Source organism: Achroia grisella, unplaced genomic scaffold, assembly GCF_030625045.1.
Source record: "Achroia grisella isolate CSIRO2021 unplaced genomic scaffold, CSIRO_AGI_Agris_v1 utg204, whole genome shotgun sequence".
Classification (NCBI taxonomy): Eukaryota; Metazoa; Arthropoda; class Insecta; order Lepidoptera; family Pyralidae; genus Achroia; species Achroia grisella.
Genome location: NW_026712703.1, coordinates 95,621 through 120,938, shown reverse-complemented (window position 1 = coordinate 120,938; position 25,318 = coordinate 95,621). Strand labels below are relative to the sequence as shown.

The window sequence follows — 25,318 nt, the reverse complement described above, 5'->3', positions numbered from 1 at the left end:
CGGTGTCATTCTGATGGACTCCTAGTTCCATTGCTATATATCAACCTCCTATCGAATTATAGTATATACTGATACAGTTGAGATAGTGATACACAATCAGACGACAAAGTGTTTCTAGTAAATTTTAAAATAATGAATTTTCTTGAATATGTTCTCAGGTGCTTATTATATTTTTTATACTGACATTTAACAGATACGAAGAAAATAGGTAGGAATAATAAATGATTGCTGGTAAACTACATATAAACGTGTGACATTTTGTTCTGGCTGGGGATGACGGGACTGTCCCGGCCGAATAGGAAATTATGGTTACATTAAATATAGTCGGACGCAGTCTCACCCACACATTGACGCGACCGGTCAGCCCAGACAGCTCGCCAACTTCCGCTTTCCGTCAGACTCACTACCGTCATTAAATTTATGGTTTTTTTTACATATTATGTATATTTCATATTTGCGAATTGCGTGTATGTTGTATATTATGTATATACATGACATGCGAAGCTAATGGATGTAATCCTAATATAACATAATTTTAGTCTAATTATGTATATTATTACAATTTTTCTAAAGACATACTGACTTAGTTTAAAATCCTTGCTATTGCTGTTGTACGATTTGTATATGTAATAGAGATGTTTTATAGTTTAAAGCTAACTGCCAACCATCACTAGTAGGTATATTCCTAGGACTATTGAATTTGTGGGCGAATGATTTGTTGTCGTGGCAGATTTTCAGCATTTCAGATATTATTTCAAAGAATATAAGTTCAATGGCAAATACTGGCAGCGGCTGTCATTGGAAAAAGACCTTGATATACAGACGGACTCACTATAAATCGACAGAAGTTTACTAAGGTTAAATCATTTGGCGGTATTACCTAAAAAATACAAACAAACGTAACTTTATGTTAATAACGCCAAATTAAGTATGTTAATTTGTCTAATCATAATATGTAGTAGTTATTAACCGTTTACTACAAACAAAAACAAAAAATACCATTACTACTTTTGTATAGAAAGGGGTAGTCAGAGAAATTGTCTACAGAAGTATATATACGAGTATACCAAGCGAAAAGTCAAATATTACATTATATTTGACTTTTCGCTGGGTATACTCGTATTTTGAACCTATTGTGATAGGACGCGATCTCACCGTCGTCTCTAGGATTTTTGGTATTGTTAGTCAGAAATATAAATTAAAAAACAAAGTTTTCTCTTACTGTTACTGCCATATTTGACCTCCCGACCTTTTAGATGTAGTATTAGGTCGTGGTAGTAAACCATTGGGCCTCGACACTGTTACCGTTTGCTATCTACATGTTATATAGCCGTTACGTACTTTATACCACCAAATACATAATTAATACTTTCGACTGTAAATTAAATTACTAATGGATTTCGCAAAAATGTATTCAGGTTATAAGTTAGCCAAGAACTACGCGGCACGTGATTCTTACAAATAGTGCGACATTGTTATTCAAATTACTATGTATATTGCACTCGAAACTAGATAATTAAACGTGGTGTATTTAGGTATTGGGATATTTGATATTAGTACTTATTGAATAGAGTAAACAATACAAAATATTAGTAGTTTTAATCTACATAGTACCTCTCTGTCTCATAAGAAAGGGATGGAGATATTTTACATATTACTTTTTATTTATCTTACAATATTTTGTTCAATATAGTAACTTATATGAACTACGATGCTATAACTATTTATGCGTAATGTTTTTTAATACCGCCTAGGATTTTATTATAGAAAAATATTATTATTACTAGTTCATAGACAGACGTATAGACTTAATTGTCGTAGTAAAGATTGTCTAAAATATTGTTCGTCTATGAACTACCTTATTTTAAAACCTGTAAAAACCAGTTTCACTTAACATAATTAAAAAAGGCAGAGTAAGCCGAAAAGTCTGTATTTTAAGACCATTTAATTTAACTGATATTTTATAGTGATATTTTAGGAGTAAAATGATACTGATATTCTTTAGAAATATGAATTTCTTAGGAGTAAAATGACACGGGAATTAGCGTGTACATTTTTTATTATTACAGATATTGTAGTACTGTCCAACTATGTCACACAGAGGCCAGTGTAGCATTGATTAAAATGGAAAATTAAACGTTACAACTAGGTTATGACAGTTAAATATGGCTTGTTGCAAATATCAACATGCATAATATCTCATAATACTACAAATTGAATGTTGAGTAAAAACAAAAACCTCTATTATATCTTGCAGGGGCGTGTATATTAAAAGCTAGGTTAGACTATTTAGTTGCAACTTTTTTTTGTTACGTACTGTTAACAATACATTATTTCAATATTACGAAAAAGCTGTTACGTTCCACTTTTCGGTAATTAATTACAGCAATAGCAATTTATTGTCTATCCGTCAAGTGTAAAATACTTTGCATTGACTACAAAAGAAAAAGAAATTCTAAATTCTGAATTAGATATTCAGAATTTGTAACCAGAAACTACAAAATTTGTGTTTTTATTAATAAACCCATTCGTTTTTCTAAAGAAGAAGAAAGGATAGGAATGTTGTAGCTCTTTTAAATAAATTTTGCACAATATTACATTTTATGTGAATAGCATGAATTAAGAAAATTTAAGAATACTTTTTACACTGTAAAAAGTATTATTTTCTGGGTAAACCCGGATTTTGTCCCGCTTATTCATCGGAAACTACATGCAAGTTTAACTTACAATAAATTTCTATAAAACTTTGTCTTCAGTGCATTAAAATTAAATATATATTTAGTATAAATGTATTGTTAATAGTAATAATTGATAATAGTCAATGAATATTTTTTTTTAATACAGAATAATATTAGTCCTTTTTATATAAGACAGTAAACGTTGACGTAAAAACATAGGTATACTGTGTTTCTTATAAAACTCTACTCTTTAGAGTTATCACACATTGAAAATACAAAGATAATATTACAAACCGACTTTGTAAAATGAACTATAAACATAAAACAAAATCAGGTATATTCGTGTATTAAAATTACTTATACATTGCTTGTAAGTGAGTCATTCAACTGTTAATTGTATACTAACAAAATGAATCATTTACTATGCAAATTGGTAAGTCAAAAAGGATTCCGACAAATCCGGTTACGGACTAAGAGGAAATTGCTGACCAGTACCTAACAAGATCCTTTTAATCAAGAGAAAGTACTTACCGAACTAGAATCTATGATTTTAAAATATGTTTGTTACTATTTTTACCACCTGACATATAGAAACAAATACATATAGACAAATACATATATAGACATATAAAAAAAAAAATATATTGGATGAAGATAGAATATATTGGAAGAAGTAATAAACACTATAAATTGCAAAAATAATTAATGTTCAGTTATATTACAGATAACATAATATTACATATTTAGTTATGTTAAATGAAGATATATTAAAGAAAAAAAATAACACACTTCAATATTATATTCCATAAGAGTGTTAATTTAATTAAATTCGAAATATTGAACATATACGTTATAGTTATTATTATGATCGTTATTTTAGTTGTTTTAGCCATCATCACTCAATACGAGTGATGATGGCTAAAACAACAGTCTGTATAACTAATAGATTAATTCATATGATGTCAAATAGAAAATTGAAATGTACGCTATTGTGCACACTGAGATATTATTACGTATGTATCGCAATAAGGTAACACCATATTGCGACTACACTGAATTTTTGTTACGTACTTGTGTATATGTACATGTGTAACTCTAGTGTCAAATGATTATTTTATCTATGTATCTTATACCTCTTCAATGATAAATGATTTTTGATTTTGAGTACTATTAATTTTATACATTACACTTTTTATTACGCAATTATATATATTGGAAAGCGTGTGAAGTTCTAAGAAAAATTTCAACAGTCAGATATTTCTTCTATCAATCTTTCATATACGATTGATCTGTGTGATATCATTATAATCACATTCTTTTCCTATTTCTAAACTTCTATTCATATAAAGGAGCTTTATATAAATCTGGGTTTCATATGGAGCTTCGTGATCTCATCTCTAAATGTTTATTTATATTTGAAGTTTTTCTACTTTTTATAAGTTGTGCTAGTCCTATTACAAATAGACAGTAAGTTCGTCATTGCCCAGTGCTTTACTACTCTGAATTTTACCCAAAAGATCGTGAGTTGAAATTTGTACATGGAAAAAATACTATCAATTTATATTTCTGGCTGACTCTAAGGTGAACGTCGTCATCAAATCAAAAAATGATCTTAAAGACCGCGGTAGAGTCATTTCCTTACTGGGGTAGTAATCCAGTATAACATTCTTGTTACAAATAGACTGGAGGCAAGTGATAAATTATTAAAAGTAGATATTGTACGCATTTATGCCTTTGAAATCATTAAATTTTGGTAAAAAATCGTAAGAGCACATTTCGCGGTCATTCTGTGACCTTCTAGTTGCAATTTCGATACGTTTCAATTGATATCGATCCTTACAATTGTATGTAAGTAATCGATTATAACAACTAAATTACTATTCAGATCTTGTAACGACTCTAAATATATAGGTGTGGTTGTTAACGTCGACGTCAGTTGCGTGGCTACTACGAGACCAGTAATAATGGGTTTTGACGTAACCTTCGGTATGTAGGTGACAATGCATTTATGCAGCAATAGCTACATTATGTATAATCAAGGTTTTTCTAAACCTCTTCTCTTCATTAATTTTAAGTATATTTAAAACGAACTTACATAATTTTACATTAATTCCATAGTGATTTATAAATACATTATTAAATAGACTTAAGTGGACTTTCATGCGCGTTCTTCATGATTTAAATATTTTTAACTATTTTATGGATTTGTTCTATATAATTATAATGATAAATATGTTCACGGATCACTTGATGGTAGTGTAAATGGTAAGTGGTAACCGCCCCCCATATAATAAAAAGTAAAAAACACATTGTAAAAATTCATCTGGGTTTTACCTATTTTAATCATCAAGCAGCTTGGTATTTAAATTGTGTTTGGGTATATATATATATATATATATAATGAGGATAAGGCCGTGAAATTACAGGATCAGAGGCATTATATTTCAGTCGGAAATACCAACATGATAACGTGACGTCCGTAGTGCTGTTCATGTACAATATATAGGAGATTGCCAGCAGGTGGGTCGTCAGCTTGTTTGCAATTCCTATTGCATAAAAAATACTAATATTTTGTACTTCGCACTACCAGCTAGTATAGGAAGACTAACTAAGATAATGCGGATATTAACAAGTATTTATTATACCATATAAGATCGTGTGAACAGGAATGTTGTTGTGGATTTTAATTAACTTCACATTTCTCAGTAAGTGGTACATTTAAGTTTTCACGAAGTTTAAATTTAGAGCGGCTCATCGAAGTTAGTTCTGACCTGAGAGCTGGTTTGTCTAGAAGGTATGAAGGCTATCTTTACTTAAAAAGGCAATTCTGCTGCTAATGTGCTATGTCGCGTTGGATTACAATGATACATTTAAAAAAAAATATATAGGAATTATGGGAAAAAATATTTAAGATTTCTTATCTGTTTTTGGAACGTAATTTCAATGAAACTTAATTAGTGTTTAACATAAGAAAATAGGATTACGACTGTGGTAATGTAGATATTCCAAAGGCTCATTATATGATGCAAAGAAAAATTTAAATTCCAGATCAAGGAAACGCGGATATATCTGTGTTTTCCTTTATAACTTCCGTTTTTCGGATTCACTACATAATTTTATTGAGTAAACATGTAGGTAATAACCTTGAATTGACGATCTGCACGTAGGATCGCGTGAAGTTATATGCAAACACTTTTGCACCTTGTCAGAATAACAATTTGTTGGTAATATGCAAAAATGTTTGAAGTTGCTAATTACATTATTATGATAAGTACTAAAGTACATAAATACCAATGAATACAGATATACATATTGTATCTATATATATATTATATTGTGTCTGTACAAACCAATATTTATCAGATTGTACATTACACGCACCCAATAATTTAATATGAAAACCGGTCAATTGTGAATCACAGTTGAAATAGTTCCGTATTCAAAATAAACCGTAATTAGTCAATTGTTGTAAATAGCAGTCGGTCCAGAATAGTCAGTTAGGTTTAGATTCGATTTATAATCGTATGATAAGTCAATTTTGCATAATAAACTGATATAATGATTATGAAAATCGGTCTAGTATAAGTTGCGAATATATCATATATGTAACATAGTTATATATGCACTTGAGAACGTCTATATTTGAAGTTAATTGATAAAGTAAAATGATTACATGTTCTCCAGTTTTCATCTTTCAAAAGTGCTTTTTATAAAATATAACACAATATCCTTTTTTTAGTTACCCATAAATAGTTGTATTATTCCACATTAAATTCCCGCAACTGTTTGCGTCGTTTTGCAAAATTACATAGTGATCATGTATCTCACAGTTTCACAATGTTTGAGATATCCATTTATCTATAGATAATGCGTCTATTACGTATTCGTTTGTTACACAGTTGTTGTAATATTAATGTTTTAGCTGTACAAGTAGGGCAATATGGTATTATTAATGATATTACTAGAAATATTTCATCGCTGTTAAAATGTATATTATATTAGGACGGTATTATAGACAACTAGTTATAGTTTATGGTTCTATTATTATTTAAGTATATAATGATACCAAGGACACTTTGTATAAAGTCATCTGCATGGAAGTCTCTATCTCGTCTTTTTATGCCACCTGTTACCTTGTTTTATAAGCTATTTTTCAATTTATATATCAGTGAAATTACATGGTAACTGAGCCATCTTAATCCTCCTTGGCAACAACGACTATCACACGATGACGTGAGTTCAGGAACAGTTCATATTCTTGACAGCTTCGGTGGTCTAGCAGTTTAGCACCCCATTTTACTTCCAATGGTTGCGGGTTCGATTTCTCGCACGGTGCAAACCTTTGTATTCATGAGTATGATTGTTTGTATCGGTGTGGGTGTTTCCTATGTATATTATGGATTAATTTACTAAAAAAATATCTAAGTATTTATATCAGTTATCTAGTATCCATAACACAAACTCTGCCTACCGTGGAACTAGATGGAGCTTTAATTGTCCAGGGTTATTTATTTATTTATTCAACTGTTGCCTATATTGGTATATAGGCAACAGTTGCACTGACCGTCACCTTGTTTTAAAGTTTTTTATAAGATAATGTGCTTGAGGTATTACCGTATATTTTGTAATACATTTTGTAGTACTTGTCCTTAGCTAGACATGGATATTTAACATTAGAGTTAGTTGTGGATACAAGATCTTAGTACAATAGCCTTTGGCCAGCGGTTTCGTCATAGTGTCGCAACCGCAACTGTGGTCATACTCAATTCGGTTTCACAGCACGCATGCGCCTGTTTGCATCCCTTGCATATGCATATTATGATAATGTATAGGGCCTTGCATATAATAAATAGGAATTTCTAAAGCTATTCTTCCTTCTGAAAATAAGGAATACTACAGTCTATATAGTAAAAAGTACACTGGCTGCGCCTGTAATTTCATCGTCGTTTCTTGAATAGTGGGTATTATTTCATGTAATCTAACATATTTATTTGAGAGCTGATTGGAATGAAACGATCACTGAATGTCACGGGAAGTTTACTACAATACATCTCTGAAAATCGCAACCAAATCGGTTAAGATTTAATAGGGTTTTAAAGGTATGCTAATTTCTTAAACGAATGTTTAATATCATAAAACATTGTCAACTTTATTGTTGTAATTAAATTACCTTCTGTTGGTTGTAGGATCGATCCCTAAACAATATAAAAAAATTGTTACCACATATATTTTAACTCCGTAGTAATAAGTACCTGTATGTAGGTATTTAAATAGACTTTACCCGTTTGATTAGATTGGCCTACAGATACATTTTCCAATTTTTAATCTTCTAATAGCTTGATTATTACATACGTACATATTATATGTATTAAATCCACGCATACTTCTGACTGTTATCGTAATTGACCTTCTCAGGACGGACCGGAGACTGAGCAAACATTCAAGTGAAGATCAATTAGGAAAACAGAAACCTTGTTAGAAACACGCATAATGCGTGATTTCATCTTGAATTATTCAATGTACTATGTGAGTTTATACGTACTATAGTGCACTGAATAAGCAATAGAAATGTACAGTTTAGAAACAATTTCAAGATTACTAGGTTGGATTGCTCAATGAGTAGGTAGATACGCAGGAATTGTAATATAGTAGCTAGGTATGAATGCGAGATTATACCAGGGATGCCAACCGTTCATCGTGCAAATACAAAATTCATAGCCTCGTATTTTGTATAAAATTTTTAACTAAGAAAATAGGTCAATATACCATAATCAATGAATTTAAATACCAAGGGTTTTAAGGAGAAATCCTGGTACAAAACCGCCCACCTTTAGGAGTACGGATAGATACTGTGGGATTCTTTATTCCTCTATATTCCTCCTTAAAAAGACAACAACGACAAACTACACTAAAACCAGGAGCAATATCGGAGCAGTTTTGGGGACTGCCGTGGATTGCTCACTAGTTCGCCTTGTGTGATTATTCATATTATTTAATATTATTTTACTCCGAGCACTATTGCTTCAATATTGTCCCTGATTTTAGCAAACAAATTTTACCTACAAATTTTATATTGTTAAGTCAAACAATATAAAATTTGTAGGCAGAATATAATATACATATATGTAGCATATTAAAATAAACTTTTAATATCATGATTCTCTCTATCTCTTATCAGCTTTATTGTGAATGCCTTGCCAAACGTCGATATAAGGTTATATACAGTGCGGAAATCAAGTTTCAACCGTATATTAAACGTTGGGCCATAGTGGAGGGCGGTCCGTGGTTATAAAACCGGTGTGTAAGCCCACAGCATTCATACCTGCCGTTAAAGTTATTTATGAAATTATATATTTTGGAGTTAAATTAAATGATATCCGGGAAGTATTCATGAATGAAATATTCAGACCAAGGGCTAGAATATACAGAAATATTTCTATGACGATGCCAAAAATTATTAGTCAGACCTAATCTCTCCGTGCGCTATAAATGCTAAGATTGCTTCCTTGTACAGCCTCACTACACTAAGAAGTAGTAGCACAATAGTTATTTGTATGTTTTATTGTTATAATTAATTACTATTCAAATTTAATAATTATACATTTCTTTATATTGTATAATACTTATGTTTTTTTATTCATTATTTGTATTATTTTAAAATTTGTGACTATTTGGTCTAAAGATTCGAGCCTAGCCAAGCTATATTATACCACAGATAATGTCACTATGTTAGAATTGACACAAAATATGTTGCGCAAGTAACTGTGTTTTTGGATTTAACTGACTATGGAAATAAACATTGAATATCTGATTCTCTCGTATTTTTTGTTAAAGCATAAAAATAGACACTATTAATTTTAATTTTCTTCCTTCTCAAATATAATCGAAGTATCAGTTTAGTATAGGATCAAATGGTATAAAACATATAATAATTTAAAATTTAATAATCGAAATATTTTGAACCAACTCTATATTTATTGCGCCAATTCGTTTCGACTGTCGTAAATAACAAATATTGTTGTCAAACGATGTGACTTTGTAATTTTATTGTTCTAAGAACAAAATAATAATGTTTTATAGTTTAAATTGGATCTTAACTATCTAGAACTACATTGTTTTATTGCATCACGGTTTTCTTGTATTCCTAAATCATATCCATCTCTTGCTGACATGAATGCCTTTATATTGCTTTACTAGAGCCAATGGCGTTTCATAATACTGGCCACCAATATAAACATATGGCCACTTATATTTAAAAGGAAAATAACTAATTGAAAATTAGAACTGCTATAAGAACAACGATCTATTATTACAATTTGTAAGTAAAAAAAATATTAATAATCCTGGCCAATAAACATATTAGGACGAGTTTGAAATTACTTACACTGTATTTTGCAGTATGTCCTTTGAAGAATGTCCTCCTTTCTTCCTAGTCGAAATTATATTTGTCCTACATCCAATAAAATTTTTCGGTTTTCTGTGAAAGATCTACTTATTTTTTTTTCTTTTCTTTGTACGGATTCGTAATCCAAGTGACTTCCATATTCTTACGTCATGTTTGATTTTACAAGTACCTATTACTTAAAACTGAAGTGCCATTATATTGGAAAGTGTGATTGTTTGATTTTTAAACGATAACTTATTTACAGATTTATTACATTAGGTACCTATTTATATTTTACTGTTGTGTTTACGTCATATGTTTTTAAATTGTTATTTTTAATATATATGACCTAGATATGACTTGTCAAATTGACCTGTGAACATTAAACCAGTGAAGTTAGAAAATTGAAACTTTTAATATAGGTGACAAAATACGTGAGATATTGCTATAAGTACTTGTATAGTAGAGCAATTTGATCTTTTCTAATACCATTTTCTAAAAATATTATTTAGTAGGAACTATATTAATAAAGTCATACATTTACGCACTTAATCACTCAATTTCAAGTTAATTTAATGAGCATTTTAATTGCCTAAATAATTCCATTACATCACAACATTATATTAACAAGTCGGTACGATACTATAATCACGTGTTTCCTAGTTTAATAACCCGATTAATATTGTTTATTAAACATAAGTGTGTCATTCGCAATTCACATATACAGACATATAAATTCTAGGTTGAAAATTGTTAGAATATTCATAGTGCAGTTGCAACGAATCCCAATATGGTAATAGGTGCATTGCGTAGCTCGCCGGCACAGACGGGCGTCTGGACAATTCCGGTGGACCAGTTTCGTAAGACTGCATAGAAAAGTGTAAGCTATTGAAAGTTACAACGATTTATACGTTAGTAAACAATAACGGTTTTCGTTTTTATTATCAATTTTGTAACAATAAAAGTGTTATAATTTATGTCCTTAAATGTTCAAGGTGATATGCACAATAGTTGCTAAATAATTTTTGTGATATTAAAATGTTTGTTTGATTTATGTAGTTTTAGATTTGTAATATTTTTATTTACTTTTGGGTTTCTATAGATAATTATTGTACATAGTTTATTTACTTTGTTTCACACTAGTTTCTGACAACAAATTTTCTTTTAACTCTAGGTGTTTAAAAAAATACATGTCCAGTTTTCTTGAATAGTTACATAGAATAGAATGATCGTTTTATTAAATGATTAATTGTTGTAATAATACAGTAAAATGATTAAAAATAATTGAAAAGCGCTAATATGTTTTCAAAAAATCTAAAAGGAAAACTATATTCTATTCCAAGGATAAAAATATATTCCTGAAATAGAACATAACGAAGAAAACTTTTTAGAATACCTTATAATTTTTAATGTACATAAAATATAAAAACATTACATACAGTCGCTAGTCTGTAATGACATAAATTGTGACATCAGGCATACGTAGAGTTCGCCATATGTACACGCCTTCGGCAGGAGGCCTTACCTGAGGTCACATATCAAGTTCAGGTGCTTATTCGTTCTAAACCAGTTGGACTGGTGAATATGACATGTGCATGTGCTTTACCTTACGTAATGATTAAAGTTGTGTTTCATGCGTTTCCTTTGTCACTTCCTATTGAAGGAATGTCGCTATTCCTATTGTATTTTTTTTTTATTACTTGTCATGGATATAAAGGTTATTTTTTAGGATGTCTGCCTGTATTTGTGGGTACATCTCTTTGTAATACTAAATCTCAATACTATGCAATTATATATTTTTGAGAGAGCTCTTGATGTATTAAAACATTCATTGGAATAAAAAAAAGATTAGAGATATTTGTATTTCGTTGTTCAATTGTATTTTTCATATATTTATGATATGACATACCTTTTCTAACAATGAAATTAATATGGTATTATTTTAATAGATATAACCATAATTTTTGAAATACTGAGCCTCTGTATAGAATCAGTATTGCTAAGTGAACGACAATTATAAAGTTTATTTTATTTTTATTTTAGTAATAACGGAAGAAATATGGCTCATTCTTGGGTATTGAATAAAATAAAATTTTTCACCACTAATTTTTATTATCTCGAATCAAGACTTAGTGTTATAATTTGTGGTTTCTTCCATGCACATGTTATAATTTCGTCAATGCTTAAGTAATATAGAGCATGTGTATTGGGCATAACGATTTGAAAGTACGCAAGGCCGTTGAAGACCAAACGCTGTTGTGGTTTATAATCACAATAGATTGATTGGTTATACGATCAAATAAATGATAGGTTACGTGTTACTTAATTGTATCAGTCAATTTGAAGTCAATAAATTAAGTATTATTAAAATTTCTTCACAACATTTAAAGTATATCGTATTGATAGATATTATAAGTTGGCAATTACATTCTTTTTTGTTTTTCGGTTGCACGATTATATTTACTGAAAGTCTATTGTAATTGTTTCAAATATTTCTAGCAATAATATGATCGATAATGGGCCTATATGTAGGTATGATTAGTATATAATTACATTGTTTTAATTATATATTATTAATACTACGAAACTTAATGGAGTTACCTTCGGCCTTCTCTTCTTAGCTTAATTACAAATCCATATCATAACCACTCGACCAACCAACTTTGCATTATTTTATCGAGGCTAGAATTTGTACAAAATCGTTGTGTGAGCCTTATGGCTATTACTATTTCTGCCTGTAGCTGTTTTGCAAGACATCTTTGTAATAAAGGGGTTAGATAGATAGATCGGTACGAAATTTTATTTTATTTGTATTTTTTATATTAAAATTTGAGCACGTTTGATCGCATAAGCTCAAATAGTGCCTATTCACTCTTGACTTGAAAGACCCAATGTACTAATTTGTTTGTTACTAATTAATAATAATATCACAGAACATGGAGACATAGATTTGTATAATAATCATATATAATATATAATTCATATTGTATATATATAAAAATTGTATTATTTGTATGTAAATAGTTCGAACTGAATAACAAGTTTGTAAGTAATAAAATTAACAGAAAACACATTACAACTTATCTTTATTTTCATTAAAATCTTTATTTAATACGTATTAAACTAAGTAGTCTAAACATTTACTATTGTTTCGTTCAATTATAGAGATTGTCTTTCTTGTCTTTTAACTTACTGGTTAAGAAATCCATTGAAAGGTTAATACTCCTTCAGTTATATTGTTTCCGCTTAGGTCAATGTCAAGTTCATTAACATTAATTTTTGTATGGACAAGTTATAATTGATCAAGGTTAGTAAAGCTACATACAAAGTTTGGGTCATAATTATATATAGAAATAGAAATAGAAATAGAAATAATCTTTATTCAAATAAACTCATTACAAGCACTTTTGAATAGTCATATTTTGATTCTACCACTCATTCGGAATGCAGATTCATCACAAGAAGAATGAGCAAGAAACTTGTGTGTTGCTCTTTTTAATAGATGTTTTTTTTTATATATAAATAATTACAGTATAACAAGTAAGAGGCATGCGATAATCAACATAGAAGTCGCTACGCACTCATTATTAATGTAATCAGATAATATTGTCAGTGCTATGGATTTAAAGTTTTTCTATAAAAACATTATTATCGTTAACGAATTCTTCAATTTTATAGTAAGCTTTTTTGCAAAGGAACTGTTTTATTTGACATTTAAATCTTTTTTCTGGCAGATTTATAACATACTCTGGTATTTTATTGTAAAACCTTACGCAATTGCCATAAAACGAATTACTAACTTTAGCCAAACGACATTTAGGTAAAATCAGTTTGTTATTGTTACGTAAGCTTTTATTAGTGCAATCACTAACTCTTTTGAATCTGTCTATATTCCTTCTGGCATAGATGATATTTTCATAAATGTATTGAGAAGCAACGGTGAGGATATTTGATTCCTTAAAACACTCTCGCAATGACTCCCTGGAACCCATACCATAAATGGAGCGAATGGCCCTCTTTTGTAAAGTAAATATTGTATTTATATCAGCTGCTTTGCCCCATAACAAAATACCATACGACATAATGCTATGGAAATAGCTAAAATAGACAAGTTTAGCCGTTGCCACGTCTGTTAATTGTCTAATTCTTCTTACCGCATAAGCGGCAGAACTAAGTCGACTCGCCAATTTAGTAATATGAGCACCCCATTGCAACTTGGAATCTAATATACCTAGAAATACAGTATCGTCAATAAACTTAATAGATTTATTGTCCAATACGATTTTTGAATCTACCGGCCTTACATTGGGGAGATAATTTGATACATTTAGTTTTATTTGCATTTAGTAGCATATTATTTGCCGTAAACCATTTTAAAACATAAGAGAGAGAACCGTACTATATCATCAATATGTCGATTGACTTTGAATACTAATGAAGTATCATCAGCAAACAGAACTATGTCAGCTATCTTTTCTACCATATAAGGAAGATCGTTTATGTAAACTAAAAATAAGAAAGGACCCAGAATAGAGCCCTGAGGAACACCCATTTTAATACTAGTTCCCTCAGACTTTACACCATTTATTTCAACAACTTGCATTCTATTATTTAGATAGGATTTCATCATGCATAGTGCTTCATATCTAATACCGTAATGTTCTAATTTGAGTAAGAGTGTTTCATGATCAACGCAATATACATATATACATACATGTACATCTTTTCTATTTTCAATTTTGTGTGTAAATGATTGATTATTGAATCCACTTTTCTATTGTTATTTAGTGAGTCTATTTTTTATAATTTGACATGTATTTGTTTTTACCTGACTAGGGAGAAACAAGTGCGGATTATGATCTTGGTATCTTGATTAGGATATTGGTGATGTATGATTGTTATTATGTTCATAAGTTCCCTCGTAACTGCCAAACTACTTATCAGAATTTTGATACGTTGGAAGCGATTTGGTTACCTGCTGCTAAAGTTATTTGATACTTGATATTTATTGTAATTATTATAATTCAGAGTATTTTATGTTTGTTACAGGCGATGGTGTTGTGCGCGTGTTTAGTATTAAGCTCGGCACAGTATGGCTTCGAGGACTACTCAGCCGATTACCTCACTAGTTTCGGGTCTCCAAACTTCAACAGCCTATCAGCCGCAGGAGCGAGAGACCCTAGAGCTAACACGGGTAAATATAAAACCTTATTATATATAACAAAGACTTAATAATTTATTTAAAACAAATATGGACAATCGTGGGAATATGCGGAATAAAATAATTATAATATATGACGATATAGAATCAATTTTTAAGAGCATTGAATACTAGAAATGTCATATATTTCAAAAACATTCGAATAGGAATCTTTAATTTGTATATAGAGTATATTCATTTTTAAATACTATGAAAATATACACGTCGTTTCAATGCTTACTACCAAAATATATGAAATAAATATATAGAAATCACGAGCCAAATATAATATAATAGATAAATAACATATTAGTTTAATTTGGTTATGGTTTCATACATTTTAAACAATAAATTCTCACATAGCAGGTTTTCTTAATATATTGGTCAATTATACAAGAAAATGCAATATGCAATTGAAAATTATGATCTAAACACATATTTTAACGCTCCTCATAAATATACAAAGTGGCAATTATACGTGTAATAAATTCTTATACGAGGTAACAACTCGTCTATTTATATTTCTAAATCTTTTGAAAGTTGACGCGCACATCGTGTAGTGTAAAATCATTTCCGTAAGATTGTACTTACAACAAGTGCAATGGCAAACCATTGTCATTTATTCTATATTTAACGACAACATATCGCCACAACTGTTACACCAGATGGGATGGACAGAGGAATTGTAGATGTCGACGTTAATGCAATACTTAATGCGACCATATTTCGCTGGGTATACGCGTATTTGATTGGAACGTGGCATAGGACGAGCCTATCGCCGAAATCATTTCAAAATTAATTCTGTAATGATTGTACTTATTATTGTAGGGATATTTTAATTTTATTTAGTACGAGCTCTATCCTAAGATAAAAAATATTACAATAAGTTATTACATTGCTTCTTTATATTATTAGTATAGGTTAGTTTTAGACGAGACGGTATAGTTGTACAATATTATAGTTGTACAATAGTAGTACAATATTTACATTTAATATTATATCTTAAGTTTCATTTAACATATAGATGAAAAGGAATGATGAAATTCCTATATACAATTTAGTTACAACTAAGAAAATGGTTGGATAAACAATTACCTAAAAACTTAATTACACGCTATTTAAATTGGCTAGAATTTCCATTTCAATTGCAATCGATGAGTCTAGGTCTATACCTAGATAGCGATTGGTAGAAAACTGGCTAGTTCTGTCGAACTATTAGTAGATAGATATCTTGGAAAAATTTCTAAAGAAAATTATGGTCTTATTAAGTAGTCGTATATAAATTTAAACTTGTACTACTACTATACTTACTTTTTAAATAAATAAACCAACAAGAGAAGAATTCATATGTTTTCATTTAATATTTTCAATATTATTTCATATTAAATACCTACAAAAATACTGTCTACAAGTATAGTATATAAAAAAATGTCGAAATCAGAACCTTCTCATTTAGGCAGTGTGTTGAAAATAAGTGGTCAAAATTGTGGTTAATTTGGGGATTTTACCGGATATAATTCGTTTCCTTACGAGTCAACCTCTAAAAAAGGATACTAATGTACCTATATTCGTTGAAGTTTTTTATCTGAACGAATAATATTATATATAATTTTAATAAAGAAATAAATGAAGCAAAAAAGATAATAATTAATTTACAAATTACTTGAAAACGCCACGATTGCAACAGTAATGTTACTTTTCAATTTTCATGTTGGTTTAAGCCGATGAGCCAGAGAGTAACGAAATTAAACTTGCATTAATTAATTACTTATTTGATTGATTTCTAAATTCACCATCCATTTCTATAAATAAGAAGTAAAATGATTAATTAGAAACTATACAAATGAATTTAGAAATGTTATTTACTCTTTAATTATATGATTATTCAGCTTGTATGTTTTTATACCTATATTTATATATAAGAGGAAAACCCGTTTACTTATTGAGTCCCTCATGAGTCATCAGGAAGCCTCAAAATCAAGTACGTTGACTTATAAAGAAGAAATCACCACTTCCTTGAGAAATAACGGATTTCGCAAGGTTCAAATTTATCTTACTGGCCGCTATATTTTGAGATAGTAGTAGCTCTCCCGAATACGAACTATCTTCATGTCAATTTTCGTTCAAATCCGTTCATCCGTTTGGTCGCAAAAGAGTAACGAACAGGCAAATAGACGTACTTTTGAATGTAATATGTAACTATACTTTCTTAGACAGCATATTTACTCTAATTATTTCAATCTACACAAACTTGACTGAACAAAAATGAGATAACGTGTAACGCGTTGAATGATTTATACTTCGGGAAACAAAATTCTGACGCGACGATATTACCTAATGTCGATTCTTTAGGTATTATGTATTTTGTGGTTTAGGAGTCATTCACATGATCCTTGACTTTGGGTTACCCCGTCATAGCCGCAAACATTCTAAAATACAAAAAAAAATTAGACCAAATATAAATTTGGAATTTTGCTGCTTGGAGATGGTGTTGCGGTTTGAACGACATATCCTTTTTCTTATCCTTCATCTAATTCAATCTTAATAATTAGTTGCATGTCAACGTAGTTATTGGGTATGGAAGTACACTGTATTAGTTTTTAGGAACTTAGCAACGGTTACTGTGGTATATTTAATAATATTAAATAAAAATAGAAAGGAAATAATCTTCGTTCAAATAAATTTATTGTTCAAATAAATTTATTACACTCATTCGGAACGCAGATTCGTCACAAGAAGAATAAGCGAAAACTTGCGCGTTGCTCTTTTAATTAAATGTTGTTTTAAGTAAATATACATTAACAAGGATTCGGCATATGACAATCAAAATAGAAACCGCTACGTACTCAATCTTTATTCAATCAGATAACATTGTCAGTGCTGTGAATTTTATATTACATTTTTTCTAAAAAAATATTATATTTACTATTATTTGTAATAAACTATATATTACCCGCGATTTCGAGTACATAATATTTCATCCCCTATTTCACCCTTTCTAGGTTATATTTTGAAACTAAGAAACAGTCTATCTCCGTCATTGTGATAGAATCTGCCCTCGTGTCAAATTTTACTAAAATACACCAAATCATTTTAACTGTTTACAAACAGACAGAATCTTAGAATAAAAAACGTGTTAATATCGTAATTTTCCTACACAAGATATTTTACTACAATTATTAAACGATTATACAGGTCTTACAAGCTGTAGTTATTTGCTTCCGCGATATTGAATTTTAAATATAGACTAACATAATTGGTGGCTCCATTTGTCAATCAGTGTCATGCAACGTGAGATCATTGGTTATATTAATCCGATATAGATAGGAGAAATTAAAATAGTCTACTCCAGTATAGCGATAAAGCTCTGATTAATAAAAATGTACATATAAAATATTTGTCATATATGGGTTTGCTCTAAAGGTCGAAATAAAATGAATGCATTTCGTTTTAGCCGTCATTTTTAATTGTGGTTATTATATTTTGGATAATCAATACAGCGCCTCTAGTCCCATAGTTAACAGAACTTGTGATATGGACACTAGACAACTGATATAAATACTTAGACATTTTTTGTAAATATATATAAAACACCCAGTCTGATACAAACAACCATACTCAGGAATGTTTGCATAGTGCGAGGAATCGTACCCGCGCCTATCGGAAGGAAAACGGTGCGGTGTGCTAAACCACTAGGCTGTAACCACATACACATTGCTACATTATTTGTTTTTAGCCCTATCAGTCATCGTAGGTGGCTTATCTAAACAAATAAATATTCAATCACATAGCGGTAACTTAAAATATTTCACAATACAGTCGAAAAAGGTTTGGCGGTGACCATGGTTAGTGTTAGACCGTATAGATTCGTATCTTGACGTTTACGCGCACTTTATGGAACTTTACAATTACGTAAACTCTGTCAGTTATGGAGCTCAAATGTCATTGTTACAAACGTAATTTGGTAGTTTCCTAATGCGAGATAATTTCTACTGGGTGCGGTAGTGTTCAGTAGGGATTGACGTGGGAGGGAATCAACGTTAGTACATGTCCGTTTGTACTTAGTGATGCCAGATTGAAGCTTTTCCCCAAATGTGGGAGGATTTTTAGGCAATAGGGGAATGAATGTGTAGAATTGTGTAGAAAAATATTAAGTAGTGAGTTTTGCAGGGTTTACTACGTTTATTGTAATATTATGTTATCTGAGCGTTTATCTATATCTTATATAACAAGAACATAAGCCTGGCTAAAATTAAAAAGAACAATAGAACAACAGACCTAAAAAATATTGTCAAGATTATAAATTCTTAATTTATTTTAATTTTTGGAGGATTTTACACCATAACACACATTTGGGAGGCATTTTGGACAAAATATCAAATAGTCATATGGCAACTCTGTTTGTACATTACGTTAGTTCCATTCGTATAATTAATTCGCAAGATATTTCGTTAAGCAGCTGTCTTAGATGAACAGACAAATTAAGTTTTTGCAACTGTAGTGCGAGAATGATTGATGTAGCACTAATTTGTAGCAATAATTTGCTTTTGTATAGTGCGTAGGGATGTGAATAAAAATCGAAAACGGAAAATTAGTTTAACGTTTAATCCTATTTTTCACTGATAGTTTCACCTACGTATTCCAAAAAGAGAACGACAAAGTCTATAAAAAATAAGACCATCAAAACAAAAAAACCAAAAATTAGTGTTCACTGAAAATTATACATGATAGAAAAATTTGCTATTATTAGAAAATCGATGTCTCTAGGTAATCGATTTATTTATGCTAATAATAATATAATCGATTTTTCTAAAGAACACATCCCTAATGGTCTGATGTGCGGAAAAGTAAATGGATTGTTTATAGTATGACCTTATGATTATGTATTAATGCATTTAATGGCCCAAGGGCTAGGCCCTTTTTCTTGCGACATCAGTATTTAAATGATTTTAATAGGTAAGGTTTATGTTTTATTTTGTTACATTATTGCGCTATAACAACTATGTCGGTGACGTTAATTTACGTTTATGTTGTGTGCAATAATTTTAATCATGACATATGTATACTTTTATTTATGACTCGTGGTGTCCGCGACTAAGTTCGCGTGTTGGTACATTGGGAGACACACGAGATCCATTAACAACAATCAAACGACAAATATAAATAATGTATTCATAATGTCATTATTAAATTAATTAACGATAGTAAATGGAGTAATTAATATGAATAATAATAAATATTAATATATCTCTTTTGGTGGGTATTTTTGAAGAGTTCTTTAGCCTATATTTTGACTTACATTTACCTACACATTCTGTGAAAGTTTTAACGTAATTCGTCCAGCTATTTTTGTCTAAAAAATGAATATATGCACTGTAAAACAAATAAAAATACAGTTTTTGCCCTGTCACGATTTAATTGTGATAGGTTCAACGCAGGGATCTAGACGCTACCGTGATACAGTACAATATGTATCATGCATAGGATACAATATTTTGTATTCTGTCTATTAAATCTCCAATATAAAACAATATCATTACACATATCATAATAATAGAAATTGTACTAAGAACTTGATTAGTAATTCATTAATTAATATTAGGCAACCAAAAGCAAGTAACTTTATGCTAGCTGAGTGATATTAGACAAGTTAACTTGGTTTACTAAGATTTAATATTCTATAAATTAATTAATATGCAACGAAAGTGAACTGATGAGTAAAGGCGGGATCAATTGCTATCATTTATTGTCTAACCACAAGTAAATTTACTTAAGGCTTCGTGTTTAAATATAGATAATGAGATGGGTTTGAGTATTGTTGAAACTCGAATATTTAGGGACAGTTGATTTTTGGTAATGCGGACTCGTTGGGTGGGTTGGTTTCAGTAATGTACCATGTCAGGTCAACCTCCACGTGGTTCTTCTTGGATACTATTATGCTTAATTCCCCTTGATGAGCCGACTGCCTACTTTCATTCTCATATCATTGTCGTTTACTGCGTGGAGCACTGTTAGCAAAGGCGGGTGCACCATATCACGTAACCCCATATCTGAATAAGAGTAATCTTCTTAAAATGAAGTCACGAATGCAGTTGCATTTTGCTGTTTTACTTTTTGGCGTTATAAAGTCGAAATCTCCTGATTATCTGTATGAGAAACTATCGTGGGCTAGTGGTTATAATAGATATCATACAAGGGCTTCGCCATTTCTTCTTGTAACGCCAATTCATAAAACTACTCTTTGCCGGGGATCATTTAAAATAGCGGCCTCAAAAACATGGAATGTTCTCCCACCACCTATGCGTGAAGTGAAAACAAAATATACTTTCCGAAAGCATTTTAAAGAACATTTGCTACAAGTTCAAAAAAATAATTGATAATAACGATAAAGGATTCACTAAAGGCGCGTGGGTGGCGACATTTTCCTTGGCTGAAACTATTTGCTGGTACCAGAGAGCGAGTGTTATGGATATTTTTATTTTAATACTGCGATACCGTTATTAGAATACAAAATGCCATCACTGTGGGTATATATATATATTTTTTAATTTTATTTCTTTGTAATTGTTTATTTTTTCTTTTATCCATTACGTATATAATGTTTTAGGATTATTATTTAAGATTATTAATATATAATTTTACTTTTTATTATTTATATACTTTTCTATTGATATTATTATTTTTATTTTAATTGCATAGTATCTGATTTATTAAGTTAATATACGTATTTTTTAATTGTAATATTTGCGCGTCCGTACTGGGGGCCCAACTTCAGCGCTGGAAAATATTTCCAGCATTATGCTTTGTGGCCCACATTGACTCCGTTTTTTTAATGTGTAAATTATTCTTGTATTTCTTATGTTATTACTGTAAAAACGAGTTAATAAAAAAAATTCTATTCTATTCTATTCTATTCTATATCATTATAATCCATAAACTTATTCATGTAATTATTTTTGGAACGAAAGTGTTTGTCAGAACTATTATATAGTGGTTCAAAAATTTGTTATAATAGTTTGTAATGGATATTGTCAAAATGTATATTATTGATATACATTTTGACAATATCCATTACATACCATTATAACAAATTTTTCACGAATCACGAATCACGAAACTGTGAATTATATGTTTGTAATTATAATTTGTATATATTGACTTTATCGTTGGACCCAAGTTTAAATATCTATTTAAGGTGCTAAAACGAAATTAGAGAAAACTTTGCCCAACATAACAAAGATGAATATTATATTAGTTACTTCATAAAAAATTGTAAGATATTAAGCAATAATTAATTTGCTGTTAATTATTATCCATGTAAAATAAAGACGGTAAATGTTCAAAGGATGCAGAAATTTTGATATTATCTAAATAACATTTACATAGATTCCGATTTACATAATTAAGTACGTACAAAATTAAGTACTTAAATGTAAGTATGCAAATACAAGAGCGAGGTGTTGCAAACGATACAATTATATGAAACTGGACACAGCAAATAAATACTTTAGAAGTATGTATTTATTCCTGTAGATAAGAATAATTAACTTTAATTATTTCTATAACGGTGTCGTGTCGCTCGGTAAATTGATATGCCAATCCATAATATTATTAATAAGTTATCTATAATGAAGTAATTATGTTATTAAAACTATGAGATATATGTATAGTATGTAATCGATTTGTTACTTTGTCTATGTAACTACATATATTATTTTTCTATATTAAGGTTTAGCACAGCGCTTTACTTCCTATGGTCGTGGGTTCGATTCCTCGTACGGTGCAAACATTATCCAGGGTTTTTTATGTATTACACATATTTCGAGATTTTGTTCTTGATATTGTAAAAAAGCTATTTATTCTACCCACAAAGTGCCTTATTACATTTATTTTGTAAAATATAGTACTTCATGTATAAAATATCTGTATTGTCGTTACAATTATTTAAAATAGACAAAGACTTGTATCATGTCAACATTGTTGCCCAATTTTGCTTTTATTTTAATCAATTATGAATTAGAGACTATATGAAATGCGATTCAAAATTTCCATTAACTGATTAAATATCAAATAGCAGGGCACTTTAATATTTATTTTGGAGCCGGTTGATGTTTGTCAGCCATAATTAATTCTGATTGAGGGACATTGCAACTGTGGCGAACACTTGTGCAACCTACTCGTAAGTTTTTGCTCTGCCGAGCATGATTCTGTCATTAAGCGACCCTTCTAACGTTTTGACATTGTTTGTTGGCTGCATCTGATGATTCTCTGTACTTATTTTAGGATGTTCGTCCACTGATTTACCATGATTATACATGTTATCTCTTTTATAGCACTAAATATATATTTTTTCAACATTATATTGACGATAGTAAATAACTATTTACTCTATCTCTAAAGATCATATTCGTAAAGAAAATACATGTTAAAAACATGTATTCGTTCGATTTAGACAAGTCTTATTATATTTTCACTTATTTTTTTTATACATTTTGTTAAAAAAAGATACTGTTATACAGATTAAATTACGTTGAAATTGATATTGTATTGGTTAATGTAAAAAAAAATATTATAAATTAGGTCAATTAAATAACATTTGTCCTAATGCAGTACGATTATGTCCTACGCATATACTCATATAGGTATGTGGAATTTTTTGATGGTATTTTGTATAACGAATGATTAAGGAGACTGATAGTTATTCTTTTACATAAAACATGTATTATTCAGATAAGATTCTTATTTATTATTTCATTTAATGAATCATAAAATACACATACTTTCTTTAATTAGTTGATTGACCTGTATAATTTTAAATATAAGTACTAGATCGTTGATATACATAAAAAAAGCAATATAAACTATTCTCAACCAGGTAATCGAAATGAAGCTTGCAATTACCATTCATGTTCTGGCCTACCATTCATTCATGGCTGTAAAACATAGCTATAAAATGTACACGCGTATGCTATATAATATTATTGTAGTGTACAACAGCTTTATTAACTCGTGTGGTCTTTCACGATTGTGTGGCTGTTAGCAATTCTGAACTATACCACGATAAAAATAACGACATTCATTATAATTGATAATTAATATTAATATAAGATTGATACCGTCGTTTTGAGAATTCACGCCGTACAATCAGGGGTTGTTTCAATATAAGAGACATACATGGTTAGAATTTTATATATGGGTAGGTATCGTTTCCAGTGATTGTGCATTGATATTTAATATATTATATACAGTTACTATCACAATAATAACTAGCTGTGCCTGCGGTTTTACCCGCGTTAAATTTCAATATAAAATATAGCCTATGAGTTATTCTGCTGCATAAGCTATATTACTGTAAAGTTTCATCAAAATCCGTTCAGTAGCTTTTGCGTGAAAGACTGATACACATCAATACTTACAAATTTTCGCGTTTATAATATTATTAAGATTAAGATAGTATATACCGCGATAGACTTTGTGCAAAGTAATGCGCCCACTCATTAATTTGCCTCTATACTATTATTCTCCTATCTATGGTTTCACTTACGAGTACTTCATCTATCAAGCAGCTTATTTTGTATTTCGATTGAATGGTGCGATTAGGACGTAAATTACAGGATTTAGAGGTATAACAACTTAATCCTCAGAAATGACAACGCAGTGTCATATGATAACTTGGTGTCCGTGGCGATTTTTATATTTATAGGCGACAGTTAACTTTATTCACGTGGGCAGCCTGTTTGAATGCTATTTCAGTTACTATACAAAAAGGTAGAATTGTTATTTTCTGCAATAATGGAGTTTGTAATAGTTATATGTGTAAGAGTATAGCTTGACAATTAAGGTTGTATGCTATGTACTAATTATAATTTTATATATTTCATATGCATTACAAAATTAATAAGCTGTAAAGTTATATTCGCTAAAGATTTTTTGCCTCCACGTTTTTTTATATTCTCAATACGGAAATTTAATCACGGTAGTGAAGATATAGTTCTACACCTATTTATAATTAAGTATTATACTGTTGCTATAGGTATATATGTGTTTAATTTATGC

The 25,318-nt window shown here is 30.0% G+C and overlaps 1 protein-coding gene across 1 annotated transcript in view; it reads left to right on the top strand.

The window, feature by feature from the left end:
- Positions 1-25,318, top strand: part of LOC131842048 (uncharacterized) — a 48,684-nt gene that overhangs the window by 8,938 nt on the left and 14,428 nt on the right. The window contains exon 3 of the mRNA XM_059190482.1: positions 15,112-15,256. Coding sequence (XP_059046465.1) covers positions 15,112-15,256 — 145 coding nt within the window. The remainder of the gene's footprint in view (positions 1-15,111; positions 15,257-25,318) is intronic.